The sequence below is a fragment of the Micropterus salmoides genome, unplaced genomic scaffold (genome assembly GCF_014851395.1).
Source record: "Micropterus salmoides isolate LMB-PRFRI ecotype aquatic unplaced genomic scaffold, ASM1485139v1 Ms_hic_scaffold_21, whole genome shotgun sequence".
Taxonomy (NCBI): Eukaryota; Metazoa; Chordata; class Actinopteri; order Centrarchiformes; family Centrarchidae; genus Micropterus; species Micropterus salmoides.
The window spans coordinates 16,429,035-16,448,583 of NW_024041262.1; the positions used below are offsets into that span (position 1 = coordinate 16,429,035).

At 36.9% G+C, this 19,549-nt stretch overlaps 1 protein-coding gene across 10 annotated transcripts in view; it reads right to left on the reverse strand.

The window, feature by feature from the left end:
* The window catches only part of LOC119916055 (calcium-activated potassium channel subunit alpha-1), a 105,809-nt gene that overhangs the window by 22,529 nt on the left and 63,731 nt on the right, over positions 1 to 19,549 (reverse strand). For 3 of the 10 annotated variants that reach the window (XM_038735922.1, XM_038735925.1, XM_038735921.1), the window contains exons 6-18: positions 19,298 to 19,373; positions 18,191 to 18,266; positions 17,917 to 18,087; positions 15,877 to 15,968; positions 11,596 to 11,706; positions 11,347 to 11,452; positions 11,150 to 11,232; positions 10,328 to 10,397; positions 9,915 to 10,070; positions 9,514 to 9,623; positions 8,769 to 8,837; positions 8,181 to 8,267; positions 7,268 to 7,344 (exon numbers count right to left, since the gene is read on the reverse strand). In XM_038735922.1, coding sequence (XP_038591850.1) covers positions 7,268 to 7,344; positions 8,181 to 8,267; positions 8,769 to 8,837; positions 9,514 to 9,623; positions 9,915 to 10,070; positions 10,328 to 10,397; positions 11,150 to 11,232; positions 11,347 to 11,452; positions 11,596 to 11,706; positions 15,877 to 15,968; positions 17,917 to 18,087; positions 18,191 to 18,266; positions 19,298 to 19,373 — 1,284 coding nt within the window. Of the gene's footprint in view, positions 1 to 2,374; positions 2,408 to 5,062; positions 5,237 to 6,334; positions 6,344 to 7,267; positions 7,345 to 8,180; positions 8,268 to 8,768; positions 8,838 to 9,513; positions 9,624 to 9,914; positions 10,071 to 10,327; positions 10,398 to 11,149; positions 11,233 to 11,346; positions 11,453 to 11,595; positions 11,707 to 15,699; positions 15,792 to 15,876; positions 15,969 to 17,916; positions 18,088 to 18,190; positions 18,267 to 19,297; positions 19,374 to 19,549 lie in introns of all 10 variants that reach the window. The other 7 variants (XM_038735916.1, XM_038735918.1, XM_038735924.1 and 4 more) reach the window with 6 other exon arrangements.

The window sequence follows — 19,549 nt, forward strand, 5'->3', positions numbered from 1 at the left end:
TCAAGCTCTCAACAGGAGATTTTATTTAGCAAAGAAACTAAAAGAGCTTTCATCAAAACCAATAAATCTCAAAGATCATGCTCCTCTGCAGATGAACACAAACACTGCTAACATGTCTAAGAGTGACACCATAATGGAAAATGCTATGGTACAGGGGGGCTTCCATTGGAGAGGGATGCTCCAACACACTGGCCCTTCACATCTTGCTTGGCCTGTTCAATATTTAATGTTTCACAGCTGACAGCTGCACACACTGGGTCATTAGTAAGGAATGCTACACATGCAACCGCTCTAGCCTGGCAAGCACATGCTTTGGTTGTGCTGTTGTTGAGTACAGGCCTGGCAAACACGCCAAAGGGGGGGGGGGCTTACAGTGCCTGTGACTGAGTGTGGAGTTATTGGAGTGACTGGGGTGGTATCTGTATTTCACCGGAAGGCTACGTGCCCGCTGGAGCCGGGTGACCTCTTCTGCCACCCCTGGTAGCCGCCCCACCTGGCCTAGGACCCCAGAGCCCAAGAGGCTCAGTCTCAGAGCAGAGGGCTCAGCGGAAGGCAGCAGGCTTCCCTTGCGGTTGTTTACCAGCGGGACAGACACAGCAGCAACTCTGCTAAGGGGCCCTCTACAGGCCTCGCTGGCTGAGTTGTGGTTCAGTTTAGCTGATGTGTATTGATAAGTTGACGACTGGATTAGGGGCCCATCATCTACTGCTAAATGAAGAGGAGTCAAAATCAGGATTGTACAATGCAGGTTAATGCATTCTTTGCTTTGCTTAAAGTGCCAGTTCACCCAAATTATGAAACCTTACCTCTAGTGGTATCTAGCCAGATTGATAGCTTTGATTTTTTTATTTGTGGTTTTGAGGTAGTTGTCTGAGATTTCTGCTTCCATCGCAATACAATGGAGGTGAATAAAATTGAATTTGTGGTTCTCACAACACTGAAGAATTACATTTGAAACACTCAACAGTGTGTCTTAGAAGAAACAATTACTCAGGATAATCCTTAGGCCTTATAGTCTACCAAACTACTTTCTATTGAAGAAATAGCCACTATGAAGACTGTTCATAGTATGTTCTGTAGATCAGAGTAACTGTGAAAATACTTTTTTGATGCTGTGAGCACCAAGAACACAATTCAGTTCACCTCCAGTGTGTTGGGTGATGGCAGACATTTCAAAACATGGGTGCGTAAGTTACGAAACACTTTGTTTGGGGTTTCGGTGAACTAACCCTTTAATTCTTAAGATGAACCACAAGATAGGATTTGATTTAAACTGACTTCAATAAGACCTGCAGTGTGTATGTTAATAAAACATATTGTGACTCTTATCATAATTAAACCATAATCACTGGTTTTGGGGGGTAATTCCTTCTGGCACAAGAATGCTAATAGCTGAATAATTAAAAAACTCATTTTTATTAAACACCACTTAACCACTTGGTATAGTCACCACTGAAATGTTGGATATGACATTCACTTTGATATTTATAATAAACATAAATTAATAAATATGCTTTCAGGTGTTCCAGCAATTGTTATGCCATGGAGGTGACAATGTGAATTAACAACTAGTAGCTGCTTTATGCAGTTTATCCCTGATGAGGGAGGAATGAATCAGTATCCACTTGACTATTTGAAATGTGAAAGGTTACAGCTCCACTGGTGTTATAATATAGGTAAAACTGGTAAGAAGATAACATGATAAAATAGACAAAAGGAAGCAGAGGAAAAGCGTTCCCTTTAAAAAAAAAATAGCTAGGAGCTAAAGTATAGAGATGATTATTTCAACAGTCAGCTGTCTAGCAGATTAGCCTCCCTGCTCCAGACCTCCACTATTCATCTGCCCCATGTCAAACATGCAGTGCACTTCTCCAGGACAACATGTTATGGCAGATTTGCTGCCTATCACAGATCCTGTTTAAGTCGATGGTCCACATGGTTCACACTCCTTTTAATGGCTAGATGAAAACTGAGAAAATCTTAGACTAACTCTTAAGTATTAGAATTTTTTATGCCTCCTGTCTGTTCTTAAAGTTTATCTCCATAATAAATTCTTGCATACATTTACTTTAAATTTTTATATGTATTTTCAGCAGTACACTGGGTTTAGTTATCCCCACACACAGTGAAGCGGTAGCACCATCTACTGCTGAGCTGTAACTGATCCCCAACACAAACCACTCAGAAACTATTTACTAATGCTTTGCATATAAAATATAATGATGGATGATGATAGACTGGACAGAGCGATGAGCAGCGAACAGTGAAATACAGTAGGTTAGAGACAGTACATGTGGTGATAACTGAGAATGCACAAGAGCAAGGGTTAGGAGAAAAAAAAGACAAAGGAGAGAGAATGGAAATCAAAACTTACTTGATTTGATATATCCATTATAGCTATTTTTAGCTGAGAAAAATGCAGAGACAGATGAGAGGTTACAGGGAAGAACAGGTTGTAATGAAAGCAAATTATAAATGACAACTGGGAATTGAAAGCTGAGAGATTTCTCTTTAAGGCACTTTAATAAAAGAGCAATGCCTTGAAGACAACATGGATTAAGCAATGAGAAATAAAACACGGGTCAGTTAGGAACATGATTTCAGTAAGCTTAACAGTGGATCATTGGCAGTGTTTGTAGGCAATCACCTGCTGAACATAAACAGTCATGTTTGGGGTGTTACAGTTGGCCCTTATTTGGGGACTTGCAAGTCAAAAGACGTCTAGATGTTTGGTTAAAAATTATTAAAAGTAATAGATTTTTAACCAAATTGATTTGATAAATAAATTAATTTTGATACATTTTCTAAAGCCCAAGCTGATGTCTTTAAATAGCTTGTTTTATCTGATAAACAATTCAAACCCCCAAATGATTTATTTTCATATTGGACAAAAAACAAAAAAACAAACAGCAAATCATCAGAATTGAGAAGCTGAAACTGGAAATGTTTTGTATTTTTGATTGAAAAAATTAATGGATTATCAAAATAGTTGAAGATTCTGTTGATTAACTAATTGATTATTCAGCTAATTGTTTGAGCTCTATCAAGGTTACATCTGTAAACTGTTGTTTACGCAGCATTAAATTACTACAGCACACATTGAAAAGGCTTTTTAACCTTGACGTCTACAGAGGGAAACCAAATTTAGCCTGGTTTTAACTTGTCTTTATGTTTTTGTTAACATGAAAACCATCTATGCTTACTATGTAGACCTGCATTAACATTTAGTCAGGATGTATGCATATAACAAGGCTTACAATAAGCGACAATACTGGGTTCTTGTTCTAAACCCTATAGTATTATGTTTATTTTTCTCTCCTTTTTCCCAAAAGCTGTTTCCCATTCCTCTGCACTGCCTGACACAACCTGCCCAGATTCATGGAACTTTCTGTGAGTCACTTTTTGGAAACCGTTGAGTCCCACACATGCTCATTAGTACCTTATTTCAACCCCTTGCTTATAATAAAGGTCATGCATTGAGCTTAAGGCAGGACAGTGACAGCAATGTTCAAACAGGGACCTTGCTGGTCCTGGCATCTGTCGCCTGCAATCGGAGGGCGCAAGCAGAGTCACAGGACTAACAGGCTAGCATCTGTCCCACAACGAGAGAGGAGGAGAGGGGCGGGGGCACTCAGCTGCCTGGTGGTTAGGAACTGTCAGGCTGAGTTTCATGACAACCGGTAGCACTCCAAAAATGAAAATGCAAACATAATTTCCATGTCAGGCCGTATAAGGCCTCGCTCTGTGCGTCTCCCGCACCGTGTCGACAGCAACTCCGGAGCTCTGCTTGAGCTTAGCTAGCCAGGCAATGCTCACAGCACACAACCCTGGAAGACATGTTGAGGGGTAGAAAATGCCCAGAGACATTCAACTACACGCAGAATGGTCTTTGATCAAGAAACATTCACTAAAACTATATGGCAGTCCACAATGTTTTCCAGCAAATTGTATCAACGCTCGGCACACTCAAACACATTCTTCATGCCTTCTGCGATACATGAGTACAATTTAACATGCCCTCTGGTTTTAAAGGGGAATCACACTTGAATTAAGAATTCATATGCAGCTCAATTCAGTTCAGGTCTATTCACTGAAATCCAATACGATCCAGCACTATTCTATTGTCTTTTATTCCTCTTGCAATCCAGTTCAGTTCTCTGGTTCATTTTATTGTAGAATTCAATCAATATCATGAGACTCAATCATTCAGACCCAGAGCTTCTCCGTTTGCAATAAATGAGGCACTGTGTATGTACTGAATATGTTTTGGATATTTTGCCCCCAGTGGTTGTTCAAGCTTTTGATCTTAATTTAATAAAACCACTACATTAACCTCAATATGTACTGCTACCCTCATAAAATCCCCTGAGGTGCACTCAAAACTGCCTTTTTTAAATTAATTGTCAGTGACAAAAAGTGATGTTTATACGTATAAACATTTAAAATCCTATCCTGTTCACCCATTTCTGGAGGGTACAGTTGTGAAATATTTGGATTCAGCTAATGTTATTTAGGTTATTCTTGAAATTATGAAATTGCCCTCTCCAGTGACATCATTATAGCACTTGTACTCTCCTATCAACACAAATAATTTGAAGAAATGCATGCAAATTATCCTCCAGGATTCCCAAGTTTGAGTGTGCATCAGGAGATTTGTGGCGGGGATGCGCAGCTGTACATTTTTCATGGCTTCAGCTTTAATTTCTTGTAAATATGTTGGCAAGGTCACTGGAGGGGGTCAGCATACTATTTTTTCAGCGGAGAATTAGTTTTCACATTCTGCAAAAATTTTGCATTAGTGACCGTTTCATCTCATTTAAACTACAGGTCAATTTGAAGTCACATTCTCTGACAAAACACCAGCAAAACAGTATACTGGCATGCGTCACAACACTTAAAAGTCACCTCCATAAGTAGCAACATAGGCACAGCAACATCTATATCCACGACAGTAACGACACAGCTGCTAAAGCTAGACAGCACACAAGCTAAAGACACACTGCACAGTTAACACAGTGCATGTTACAAACACTGAAGAGCACATGTCATGGCGACAACTTACAGGCACGTAAAGTGGCTGAGCAATCATTAACAGAGACAGCAGAGAGTGGGATGTCGCGTTGAGGGGAGTCCATGTTACAACGCACATTAACTGGCATGCAAGAGCAGTCCCGCTCTGAGCGGCCGCAATCAAAACAACATGCCAGTCTGATTTTCTTGTAGGCGGCCGTCTTGGCTACAGTCACAGGTTCAGACGAGAGGAGAGGAAGAGCAGGTTAATGTTGAGGGTCGTTCTGGAGGAAGAGTGGACAAAAGCAAGACAGGGCACAGAGGAAGGCTGCTGCTGGGATGCACAAGATAAACTTGACAGAGTACAAATGTCAGATTAGGAATTGCGATTTTGTTTCCCCACTTTTTGTGGTTTATTCAGTGTGGATAATTGGGACTAATGGGGGATATATTATGAGGTCCTTAAGTTACATGGTTTGGGGGTAAAAACATGACATAGGAGGGAAGAGTGGGGGCACGACATGAACTTTTTCAGCAGCAGATGTGACAATAATTCCCATAAGTTCCCGCTTGACTTCCTGACTTCATCCCTACCCATCACCTCAACATGGCCCCTACAAGCTAACTGTATATCCACTAAGTGATTAGACACGAAAAGTTCTTATTTCTTAAATATTTTTACTGGCTTTTTTATTCTAGCAGACAATTCTAGGTCAATATGACAGAAAAGTCTCAACAAAAAAAGGATAAAAAACAACAACCACAAGTGCAAAATAGTATGACCTTAGTAAATTACATCATTTGGGGGTATTTGTTAAATGATTTATTTCTTTTATCAAAACAGTTAAAACGAGAAATGTTCCTCATTTCTCATTGTGGTGGCTTTCTAGCTGTGCTCTTCTCGCAGGGATGTAGTGTTTGTCAAAGGACTGCGGGGACATCTGGTGGTCATCTGGAGTATTATTGACTTAAGCAGGCATGAATAAAATACTGACACTGTCCTAATAATACTTTGACGACACTGCAATAACTTTTTTTAGTATTAAATTTTCAAATGAAAGAATAAATGAGATTAGGTATTGCATGCTCAACTTTTTATCCTTGCCTCTCTAGGTCTTGATGGAAATAGTAACAGCATAATTTATAAGTTTGTTGCTCATTTTTGTTAAATGTTTTCCTTGATTTGAACATGCACATGACAACGTGGGGGATCCAGGCAGCATCAACCATTGTTCATGCAACATTTACAGTACATTCAAACAGGTTGCTTCAATCGGATGTAGCAGGCTGTGTTTTCGGAGGGAAATGAATCCACATTACTCACAATATATCACTATAAAGTGAATTTTTAAGGAAAGTGTGTCAAGTTCCCAAGCAGCAGGAAGAGAATACATCAGATGTTAAGATTAGCTGTTTGCTGTGATGGTTAAAACAAAACAAACTATATTTAATCCATGTGAAAGAGCAACAAAGAGGCACATGTTTTTTTTTAAAGCCTAGAAACACACAAATCATCCAGGTACCTGAGGTGTTAACAGTCTCTCTGAATGCCTGTTTACTTCACAAAATTATCAGTGAGCTGTAACAGCCAAGACAGCTATTATACAAAAGAAAACATAGCACACATCCACACAGGCAAACAGACAAAATGCACTTTTAGTCAGATTTTTCACTTCTCTGAGTGTCTATAATAGGAGGGAATCACACTTAAAAGAGAACATGGTATAAATGCTGAATAAATCTCTCTATTCTCTGATCTTGTCCATAAGTGGTCTTTACCTGAGCAACCCACAAAGAAAAAATAAAGAGTATTTCACTCAAATTACAAAAAAGAAAAAAACAATCTCAGAGGAGAATATCTTAAAATGATACCCATAAAAATAAAATTATATGCATGAATAGATAGCAGTGGAAAGCTTTTGTAAATTTGGGTGAAGTGACCCATAATGAGGGCGGGTATTTATATCACACAGAGGCTCTAACATGTAGCATTACAAGGGAAATTTGGAGTGCACCTGTTTGTTTTGGTCAAGGAGAGAAATCCAACGACCCTTCTTAAAGCACAAGTTACAAGGTTTCATGAAATGAATAATTAATGCAGGAACTAAGTGGTTTGGACACTTGGCTATGTAGGTCATGTAAATAAACCCTCACACCGATAGACTGATGTTAACTCAGTGCTGTTTTACTCTAGTCTGTGAAGAAATGTTAATGAAGTCAAATAAAGTTAACCAATGCTTTTTATGAAGTAACTTACATTTCTTGCATCCACATTTCTTTATCCTTTTGGGATCAGTAATGTCATCATGGCAGGCTTTACAGTAAAACAGTGCCCTATGGACAAAAAAGATAAATCCCATGTAAGCAGACTCCAACATGCTGAAATAAAGTGTTTTACAGGCATTTTATCTTCTCAATGTCTGCAACAAGTAGTTTCAGTGTGCATGCAATCACTCTGGAAAAGAAACTTTTAATAAACGTATTTGATGTTTGCAGAAAAACTGTTGAAATGTAGGCACAGGAATGCATTTCATCACAAAGAATCAGGTTGATTAAACAAATATTATCCCTGGTTTTCAAAAACAAGTCAGGCAAGCATTTTAGGCATTATCAAAGTGTGTCAAAACTTGGCTGAGCATTTCTTTGGAAGCCTAGTATTAACGTTAAATAATGTTTTGACCAATCATTAAGCCCTGCAGTCGGTTTCAGGCTGTGCTGTCATTAATCTACTGAGCCCTCTGACTGGTGCCCTAACATACCTAAAATCTGTCTTTGAATTTTACCCTTGTCCAAGCAAACAGCAGATACTAGCTAACACCTAACATCATTATCTCACAACTTGTTAGCTAACAAAAACCAGCTAATAGTATGTTAAGCTATCTAACATGTTGCATACACTGGTAGCATGCAGCCTATCCCCAATAAAGGAAAAAACAGTTATACAGGCCTCCTATGAATTCCTTACATTCTGATGAAATGTGGACACGTTACTTTTGCCCTTTCCCCTGCATTTCATAATTCAATTGAAAGAATATGGATGAAGACATTAGAAAGAATAAAGTATGACATTATGGTTAATACAAAAGAACAGGAAAACAGCATGACAGAGCCTCCATCAGGGTAGAGACTTTACTTTTAGACATCATTTAACCTAAGGTGCCATTCATTACCTCTTTACTTCTTTGGCATCGCTGGCAATGAAGAAGCCCAAGGTCCCCTCCTGCATTTTCACGTGGTTTCCAGGGTTTATCAGCGTGCTGTGATGATTTAGAGACCAAAGATGTCACAGCGGAAAGTTATATCACAGAATTTGCAAGGCTTTGCACTAATAACTGGCAGTGGCACATGATGGCAAAATTACTTTTCGCAACTAATTTGGCAGGAAGCCCTCTGTTTATTAAATTAAGTTGTTGAAAGCAGATAGCAGTGACACTTAAGATGGTATAAAATGCATTAGTGCATTGGACAAACCACTAAAATAAAGCTTTAGCTGTACTTAAAGAGACCAACTGCCAACTTCCCCATTAATTTGTCAGGATGTTATCAGAAACGTCTATGATGTCGGTGAACAAACCAATTTAGACACCAATTTAGCACATTTTGTAAGTGCCTTGTGTTTGCAGTCAAACAGAGAAGCTGATTCAAAGTAGCTTCATCACTGAAAGCAAATACCGACAGCAAACACACCTGCATATTTAAGATTTTGCAGAAATGAATTTTAATGACTTCAAAAATCCAGTGTGAACACATCCACTTACCTGCTTTCCCTTATATCAGACTTGTACTCTATAGCTATCAGTAGTAGCTTTAGCTTCACATAGCAGAGTCTGCAAAAGAGAATAACAATATAATTAGACCTCTTGCACGCTAAATATTTGTAGTTTCCTGAAAATCATCTTAGATTTAAGTACCACCTTTTTCTACTGAGGTCAGATTCATATTTTTGTGGCTGAGACCCTGTTTCTCCGAGGTAATGTAAACTTATTTTTTGGTATCATCTTAGCTTCTTTGAGCCTTCAATTAACAGTTCCAGTAGTTAAAAAATGTATTGCTGTTATAATATTCAAACATGGATATTCAAGGATTTTGTAGAGAAATGGCTCATGAATGTATGGTGTGGAGAAGATTGTGTATTTCTTTTTAAATCCCATTATCTCGAGGTCACAATTATCAATTATAACAGTTATTATGGTGATTATCATGTGATTTTTTTTGCTTAAGATAACCTGCTACCTCAACAAAATTACTTATTTTTTCTGACATAATAGAGAAAATTTCAAGATTGTAAGATAATTGAGATGAATAAAATTATGACCGCTTACAGCTTCCGTAGTAACCTGTAGTTTTGAGGTTAAAACATTATTATATTTCCACAATGCTGTTTGCATATGTTCAGTTTCTTACTACTGACTACAGACTGAATTCTTGCACCTAGGAGACACAAACCCAAAAATAGCAAAGAAGAAAAGAAAAGATAAAAAGCCAATATTTCAGTGTACTTACTCGCAAATAACAGGGAAGGACAAGCCCACAAAGGCACTTGACAGGTACTCCGTGTACATCTCATTGGCTACTCCTTCAAGGTAATACTTCTGCCACGTGTCTTCCTCAATCTACAACAAAGATTTATCAATTCAATTCAAGTTTATTTATATAGCATCAATTCACAACAACAGTTATCTCATAGTGCTTACAGTTCACAATCACAAAATACAGAAAGCTTGTTCCATTACAAAAAGAACTGAACACAAAAAACAAAAGTTCATCCCCGCCCCCTCGCCAGATGCTGCACATGGGCCTCATCTGGGATAATCATTATTATTTATTCCAACTATGTTTAAGGCCAACTTTACTTTTGTACTTAATCCAGTGAGCACAGATGGATGAATCTAAGATGTGGCTACCTTGATGAAGGATCTCATGGAAAAAAGGTTGGCCAACATGGTGGAGAGGCCCTGAGCCAGGCAGCTCTGGGCGATGAAACCGAGCTTCAGCTCCGCAAGACAAATGGCGTCATCTCCCTCCTTCCAGGTCCAGCTTGGGATGTTCAAAAGGTGGGCCTAAAGGGAAAAGCTGCATGGTAACTTTACAGAACTACAAACTATCAGTAAACATTTATTTACAACATGTTTCGAAGATGTTAAAAACCTAGACAGTCAAAGCTTATACAATATATATTAATGCATAATATCAGTTCAAACTAATCCAAACACAAGCATCCACATCAAAATGACAAAACGCATACATACAAAACATCTAATTAATGACTCCAAGAAACTTTGTAGTTAATGATGCAAGTAAAAGTACTTATACCAACCTTATTGTGGTACTGCAACATTTGAGTGATTATTCTGATCTTTGGATGGTAGTTTTTGATAGATATTACCCTGATGTATGATAAAAAGGACAAAGCAAAATCAGACCACTGAAAACTTTTCCTCTGTCTGTTCTACTTTTTCCAGGAATGTCTATATCATTCATAAACATAAAAACTCTGTACAGCTCTAAGGAAAAATTTTCACATTGTATATTTTTAACACAGTTTACAGCTGGGTGGCAGTTTACATTTGTGGCCAGAAATTTAAAGCTAAAAACAAAACAGATGGGTGTAACATATTCATGTTTCCTCTCTTCTTGAGTTCTTTATTATTCTCCAAAAGGGAAAGTGAGCACTAGCAGTTTGTTCATGCTGAGAGTCTGTCTGCTTTCAGTGAGAGCCACCTCCGACAAGCTGGCTTCCACTCAATTTAAGTCCAGGAAGAAGTGGGAACTGATTTCGAACACATTATTACATGTTCAATAATTTATAGAGTATACTGATTAATGATATTTCTGTAGCACATTTAAACTTCTTTTAAGCACTTTTAAATGCAGTTGTCCATTTAGCTTTTGTGTTTGCAACATTGAAATAAAATTTTCTCTCAGGTTGTTGTTCTTGTGATTATTTGCTTCCTCAAAACAGACAGTTCCCACATCAATTCTGAAAGCCTTTGTACTCTCACGCATTAACCACTTGACAATGCCTGAAACGTTTACTAATTTCAGTTCTTCCACTCCAAAAATATGTATGTTTCTCAGAAGCTACACAACAACGGAACATTAGAAAAAAGAAAAAAAGAAAGAAGCTGCATTGGTTTACCTCATGATGTTTGATGCATCCTCAGCATCAGGGTCCGCACAGTATTTGTTGGCTAAGATCAAACAAGCATCAGCTGATTCAATCTGGAAATAAAATCACACACAGCAGATAACATTATATAACTGACAGTAACAGAATTTATAGACACAAAAACAGCACAGTTCTGAGCCACAGAGGAAGTATTATCTGTCAGTTACCTTGACTCTGGCCAGGTCGTGTGGGTTTAGGACAGACCCTTGGTAAAACTCCACCTGGGTGAAGTGTCGTTTGAACAAGGCTTCCAGCTCAAGATTAGGGGAAATACTGAGAGAAGGAAGAGAAACCTTTAAATATGTGGGGGAACACTATTTCTAATCTACTGAAGAGATGAAGAGTTTTTTTCTTGAGCAAAGAAATTTGACGTATCTTCAGGGACACAAGTGAAAAAAATAATGTTTTGTACTTACTTATGGAGAAAAACAATTTCTACATTGACATCGTCCCTGTCCTTGTGTAGGAAGTCTTTTAGAAAGTTGGACACACTCTCAAGTGTTATATGACCACAGACCACGATGTGCCTAGAAAACGAGGTGCAGAATAACAATGAAACTGAAATATATTCGGACTAAACAAAGCACACACATACAAATTGTTGTTGTTTCATCTTCACCTTTGTCCTGGGATCTAAAGGTAAATCTGAGATAAGAGAGATGTAATGGACTTGAAAAGTAATCAGTACTGTATTTAGGTGATTGATTTGAAATGTGGAAATGAAAACTATGTTAGGGAAGGATGTTTGATGTTCCTGTCGTGACGAGTGAGGACTGAATGAGTAGGTCAGAGAGCGCTGTGGATTTCAGTATCAGATTATAAAGGATCAGAGTTTACTTAGATGGAGATTATGAAATCAGAGCACAATCTATCTCGGTTAACACATATCACAGATCCTTTATAAAACAGTTTAGATTTATTCATATATGTCTATATTCAAATTTATTTAGAAATTATTTAGAAAATAATTTCAAATGTTTACTCTTTTTACATTTTGTCTGGAAATGCTGCTGCTCAAGAGGAACCACAGCTGGAAATGCCATAATTATTTGTGGCTTTAATGTACAATAAATGCACCAGTATTTTTGTTTGCAACACTTGTTCTGTTAATTTGTGAAGGAAAACAGTTAAGAGGATGTTTTATCGATGACAGCAATTATACTAAAGAAAACAAGAAGACAAAGAAGAAGACAGAGGGTAAGAGAAAAATAATGATGCTTATAATTCTATTCAGCTGCAACAATATTAACATTAAAAATAAAAAGTGCATTCATATTTAAAAGTGGGGAGCCGAAACCAAGTACTGTATTTATACAGGGATAAAAACTGCAGACACAGATTTTAAAAAATTCTGTTTTGGCTACTGTTGTAATGTAGCTGCTTCTGAACCTGATAAAATTGTAAAGCCACTGTTGATCAGATGTTTGTGTGAATGAGTCTAACCAATACAAAAACACAAACAAGCTGACCGTTAGTTTCAGCTCCTAGTCCATCTCATATAAATAAATACGATGTTGATAAATGTTCAATTCACCTATAATAAACAAAAATTACACATAATAATACATTTAAAATAATTGTACAACATACACACAAATTACTTCAAAAGCTCTAATTGTAGGTTTTCTACAAAACTAACCAACAAAAGAAGCAAAGATTTGGTTTAAGAACATTTCAAACCAACTTTACTTCTCCAAAACAAAGTTAATGAACACAAGTACCAAAAGCATGCTACAAGAAGCCATATTTTGTTAAGAGGCATCCGGTAGAATCTCACTATCTGTAGAAACAGAGCTTGGGACACAAAAGTGTATATGTTAAAGGAACAGTTTGACATTTTGGGAAATACACTTTTGTGTAGAGAGAAGATCCCTCTCTCATGTCTGTGTGTTATATATGGAGCTGGAGCCAGGAGGTGATTAGCTTAGCTTAGCAGAAGGAAACAGCTAGTCTGGTTCTGTTCAAAGACAAAAAACATGCATACTAGCACCTCAAAGCTCACTAATTAACAGGTTTCTGTTTTTTTTTATCCATACATAAACAGAAATGTACAAACAAGGTGTGTGTTAAGCTACAGCTAAGCTGACAAAGCTAAGCGCCTCCTAATGTAGCTTCATATTTATCGTACAGACATGGGAGAGGTATCAATCTTATGATCTAACTTTCAGCAAGTAATTAAATAAGCGTATTTCCTAAAATGTCAAATTATTCCTGTAAATTCAAAATTTTATTTAGTCCTGAGGGTGTAGGTCAGACTGAAGATAAAGGCCAAGAATATTTAAAAGCAAAGCGTGAAAAAAAGACAAGCATTGCAAGACAAGTTTTTCCAGAATGTAAAAACAAAATTCCAAAAACCAGCATGAAGCAAGCAGTGGTATACGAGATTGGATGAGTTTGATCATTTCTTCAATAGTGAACTTTGTACTGTAAGCTTGAGTTTATACTATTGTCATGGCATTATTGCTCTGTTTAAATATAATTATTGGATACTCCAGTATGAAAAAACACTTTGAGCATGAACATATATACATGAACTGATTCAACTCTATAGGAACTCCATTCTGTACAGAGTTGATGAGTGAGAAGTACTAGCAGGGCTGTATATCAATCATTATTTTCCTTTGAACAGATATTTGCTATATTTTATTTTATGTTGTTGCAATTTGTCTGGTATACAAATGTGAGTTTGGCTGGGTACGCAGGGAGATGGGTTAACAAAAATAAACTGTGTGAATGACTGAAACCACTAGATTTACAAACACACATTTGGCACAAATGTACATTGACAATAAGCAGCCTAATTACAGATAAGATCACAAAACATGTAGGATTTTCGCTCCATGTATCATGGTAAAGGTAGAATAAACTGTGATATACCTGTGAACTGGGGGTGGGGGTGTCTATTTCTGAAATAAAGTTTTTTAATGTATTTATTTAACCAGGATATGTATGTACCTTATAGTTCAACTTAATACACTCAGGGGTTTTATAGCTACAACCTTAATTGGTCTGGTATGACCAGCAGCTTATAGAGGCTGATGTTAGCTAACAATGGCCAACTTTAGATAGATATTGCTGTTTAATTGACGTTACTGTGTCAGTTTGCTGACTTTTTTCTACTAGTGCTACTGTTACACAGTGTTTTACACATTAACTATAATCATGTAATTGTCACTTGTGGCCACATCAGCCGCTGTTCAGAAAAAGTTAAATACCGGTAGGTTGACTTTAAGCTACGTCCCCTGTTAAGTCAGAGGTCAAAACATGCTAAGTGACCATGGTTTAATCCTTTTACATGCACATCAATTATATTTTAGTAGTAGCATGGATGATCACAGTTTCTATCCTACATGAAAATCCTACATGTACCATCTTCAAACATGACAACAGTACACGTACCTGACCACACTGCAAAAATATCTATCTGATTAGGTAATTCCTAGTGTTGTAGTCAAGACCGAGACCAGAGTTTATCAAGACCGAGACAAGACCAAGACTTTTAGGGGCTGAGACCAAGTCCAGACCGAGACCGAAGGAGGGAAAGACTGAATCAAGACTAAGACCGGTTCCCCACATTACATTATAAACAACAAAATGTGTAACAAGATCATAGCTACTTCTTAAATTGATCTGAAAGATCCACATTCCCATTAAAACACCCATATACAAACACTAAGAGCTGAAATCAACATAAGCATTGCAATCGCAGGGATGGGTGTCAGTCGTTAACGGTAACAACACATTTTAATTAGGGTTATTGGTTGCATTTGAAGCAGTACATTTTACATCCAATCAAAGTTAGGATGTTAACAAATAAATCAGACAATGCAAAAGCAATTTACTGATATTCCCAAAAGTATGGTCTTGACTGTTCTTGAAATAAAATCCAGAGTCTTCAATGTCCAAAAACAAGACAAGACCGAGTACAAATGCGGTCGAGTCCGAGACAAGACCAAGACCATCAAAAAGTGGCCTTAAGACCGGTCTTGAGACCAATGCCAGTCTCGAGTTCTACAACACTAGTAATTTCTGTCTATTGTTGAGCTCTCAGAGTCCTATTTATTTATTTATTTTTTTAATCTGTCTGGCAGTAAGGTCACTTCAAGATACTTTCAATAAGAGTTGAGTTTTTAGAAAGAATTTCCCTATGTCTGTATCATTTTTCTTCAACATATTTTTTAAGAAAATAAGACTTTTAGGACTCAATAACAAACAAAAATCACTTGTTGAGACAGGGATTTTTTTGCAGTGTAAAAGCAGACGTTCATTCATGACAAGCAGCGATGACAGCTTAAAAGCAGCATACAGTACAATAAACTCTACACAAAATTATCATGGCCAAGTTCTTCAGTCACAGTGTGACTTTAGTGCTAATTGAGATCATTACATCTCAAATTACAGTTTCATGATGTATATTTAAGCAAAAATCAGGGTATGTCACCTCTTTATGAGAGGGCCACTTGAGTCACACACAACCACACCATTAAATGTTTGCTGATTTTTTAATTTGTTTGACTTACTTTCTGCCTCTGGTCGAGTTATAACTCCCTCCATATTTCTTCCGATTAAGGATGAGAGCAGCAATTTCTGGCACGTAGCGAGCAAACATGGCCTACATGCATGAAAAAGAAAAAGAAAAGGGCATGCAAAGAAGGTTCTACTGCGTTGGAGGCAGTAGAGCCTCCTTGAATACTTACTTTCTCCCATTAACAGCACTATAGGAACCACCATATTTCTTGCGGTTTCCTATTAACTCTATGATTTCAGGGACGTAGCTCGCAAACATGGCCTAAGGAGAAGATAGGAGACAGAAGAAGAGACTAAAAAAAAGAAAGGCAAAGAAGAGCAGGTCCTCTATTTTTACTTTAAAGTAATAAATAAAGACTAACACTACTGTAAGTGCAGGAGTTGTATTAATATTAATTTGTTAACAGGAAAAAAGGAGAAAGAAAATAAAAAAGTTGCACTTTATTCATATTAGTCAATATTGACTGAATGCAGCCTGAAGTTATATCTCAGTTACATTCCATCAAGAAGTAGTATGAAAATGAAATAGGAAATTATAAGGCCAATATTTACGGATATTGGAAGAGTAAAGGAGAAAAATGACAGCTGATGAGTGGTATGTCAATCTGTGATAGAAAAATAAAAAATTAGAAAACTTAAGAAAAAGCCTTATGTGCCATGTTTCGTCCAACAAACACACATGACGGGTTTATTTGGGTAGCGCAGCCAAATGGATGGCAGACATTAACTTAACTTGGAGATTCTACTGCACAGAGACGTGAATAACTCAGCTGACCCCTATTTATGTGACAGTTTGAGGACTTTAATTCAAAATGCCACAATATATTGGTTTGTTATTGCTATTTTATAAACTAAGAATTGTTGTTTCACAGATCTTACAAGAGAGCAATATAAACACTTGCATCTTTTCATTATAGTTATAATTAGCATGTTTTCATAGATAATGTAAAATTTTACCAACTGACACATGTGTAAGTGTTTGCTTGTTGCGTACGAGTTTCTGAGCAAAGGATTATCCTGTTTTAGTTCATTTAGAAGGTATTATAGAAGATTTGCAAAACCCATCATGAAAATAAAATAATCTGTACTAATAAAACATTAACAAAAAAGTACATTTAACCCTTGAACATCCATTTTCCATTAATTTCCCCTTTAAGCCTCTAAGTTTGGAAACATCATCTTATTCCAAGAGTTCTGACAGCATCACCTATATTTTGTATCATTCAGCTCTTCATTTAAGATGTATGTTTACAGTGAGTGACATAATCAAACCCAAGACTCCAGATGATTTAGAGATGCATTGTTCCATCAGATGGAAATAGTCATGTCTTTATCTTCCTTTTAAACACAGTTCCCCCTAAATTTAGGCTGACATATTTAGTATCTCTCCACTCAGATTTTAAATGTAACACTGTGGGTTTGAGCAATGTTTGATTACACACCATGACATTGTACTGACTGTCAGATTTAAAGAGTTCAATCTGTCCTTGCCCCAAAGATAATGTAAGATTAATTTGAGTCTGATAATTCAAGAATGTTTTGGATTGCAAATGTATTTTGATTTCATTTAAGCTTTTCAAGGACATATACATGTCACCTAAACCTCTTTTATACTTAACTCTTTTACTATATTACAGTATGTCACTGTACTGTTTAATCCAATCCTGAATAACAGCGTCCTCTAAATGATCTTTGGCTACTTTCTTTAACAGGTAACTCAGGTCTGTAGCAAAAAAAGTAGCTTTCTGTGGGATATAGGATTTAATATTATTATGATTTTCATTTTCATTCCCTTTTCATTCTCAGAATATTTGTGCAGAAACTGAGATAATGTCGCTACATCCATCGAGCTGGGCTATAATAAATGATCCCGGTCTCATTGTGTTTGTTGGAAAGAGGGAGGGGAGGTGGGAGGGTGGAACCACCTGAAACCCTGGTACTTTTACAGTTAATAACAGTCACAAAAGTTCTCAAATATTCTACATTATATAGGAATTTATAAATAACAGGACTTCAGCATTTTACCTGAAGAAATGCTGCAATACTGTAGATCACACGTACAATACATGACATGCATTACACCTCAGTGTAAACAACAGGTGAAGGGCGTCCTGAGTTGAGCGCGTCCTGGCGTTTGTTAATACCTGGCGGGGTGTGATGATTGGTTGCATGGAGGATTTTAAGCAGGAATAAGTAATAGGGATTTTTACCAAACCACCAAGGATGAAGAAGACCATAAACAGGCGGCCCAGGGTGGTTTTTGCATAAACGTCTCCATAGCCAACAGTGGACATAGTAACCATGAGTAAGTAGACACATTCCCAGTAAGAAAGTGCCTGGGAATTTTGGAAGTTTTCCCAAGGATCCCCTGAGTTTTCCACCTGGAACAGAGGTGGAAATTTTTACAACAATCACAGTATGTACTAATAATGTTGCTATACCAACATGCTTTCACCTCAACTTAAACGCCTCCCACTAACTTACCAAATGAATGAAGCCTGCTGCAGTTAGCCATGTGCTTATGAAGATTGAACAAAGGTTCACCAGCTTTATTGAGTTGCTATTTAAAAAAAAGCCAGACAACAAAGTTTGAGTTATTAAGGATTAGTTATTACACTGGCTGGATTGGAAGATACATGCTCTGAAATGCATTATTCAGCTCTCATATTGCGTCATAATGTAAGAGAGTGGTACTATTGTGCAAAGGAGCGACACAGACGAACTAATAAAAATTATATACTGAATTACTGATCTATTAACTCTGAGTGCGATTCGACAAAAGCATAATAACATGCACAAATTCTGTAGTCCTTAAAGCCACTGCATTTAATTCAGTTGAAATATGAATGGAATTAAAGAGCTTACATTGAATAATAAAAAAAGATATAGTAACAAATGGCTTTATTAATTATTTAAACATGCATGACCACAGGTTCGCACTAAATTTCCATTCAGTTAACACAAACAAATATATTTTCATTACATGCAATTAAAACAAATAAATAATGTAAATATCAACACATGCATTTTTTTTAGCAAAGGCCTTCCTCACTATGGATGTAGGGCTTACAGGTGCGGCGATCTTTAAATAATACATTATGTGTCTTGTTGTGTAAAAGTCCCTGCATGACCTCTGTTCTTCTTCTACATTGTGTGTTCTGTCTTGACCTTCATCTGAGTGAATGAGTGTGGAGATTATTCTAAAGCATTTTGTTGCAACTATAAGCTCCTACTGACATGACATCTGTGCAAAAAGCTTTAATTCTAAGCAGCACATAGACTAACAGAAACCTGTTTTGTAGTAGTGTACCCACTGTGCATAATACAGCACATTACTAACTGCAGCCCTGTGGAGTTAACTTAATATTAACTTGATATTAATGTTTATCAAATTAAATGAAAGCATGTGCTCGTGCTAGTTTTGCTTCAAACAAAACATTTAAAAAAAGCTCCCCTTCAAAATAAAACCATATTCATGCTTATAGCTACAAAATAAATCACTCTACATGCAATGTTCACACATAAACAGGTGAAAAAACATCACAGCCTACTACATTGACAAAAAGTGAGACAAAATACGAATACACTTACCTTGTCTTTAGTATATTCAAAAACTGTAAAATTTCTGAGAACTGTATCAACCTTAAGGCCCTTAAAAATCTCAAGCCTGTGAGAAAAAAAGACCATAAGCAAATTACCAGAGATGATTAATAACAAATGAAAAAACATCAATAACAATTGACTGTAGTTTAACAAGAACATGGTACCTTTCATACTTTCATCCATGTTTATCAACTTAGTTGGACTCATATTCATAAAAAAATAAACTCCGGCTGAAGCGAT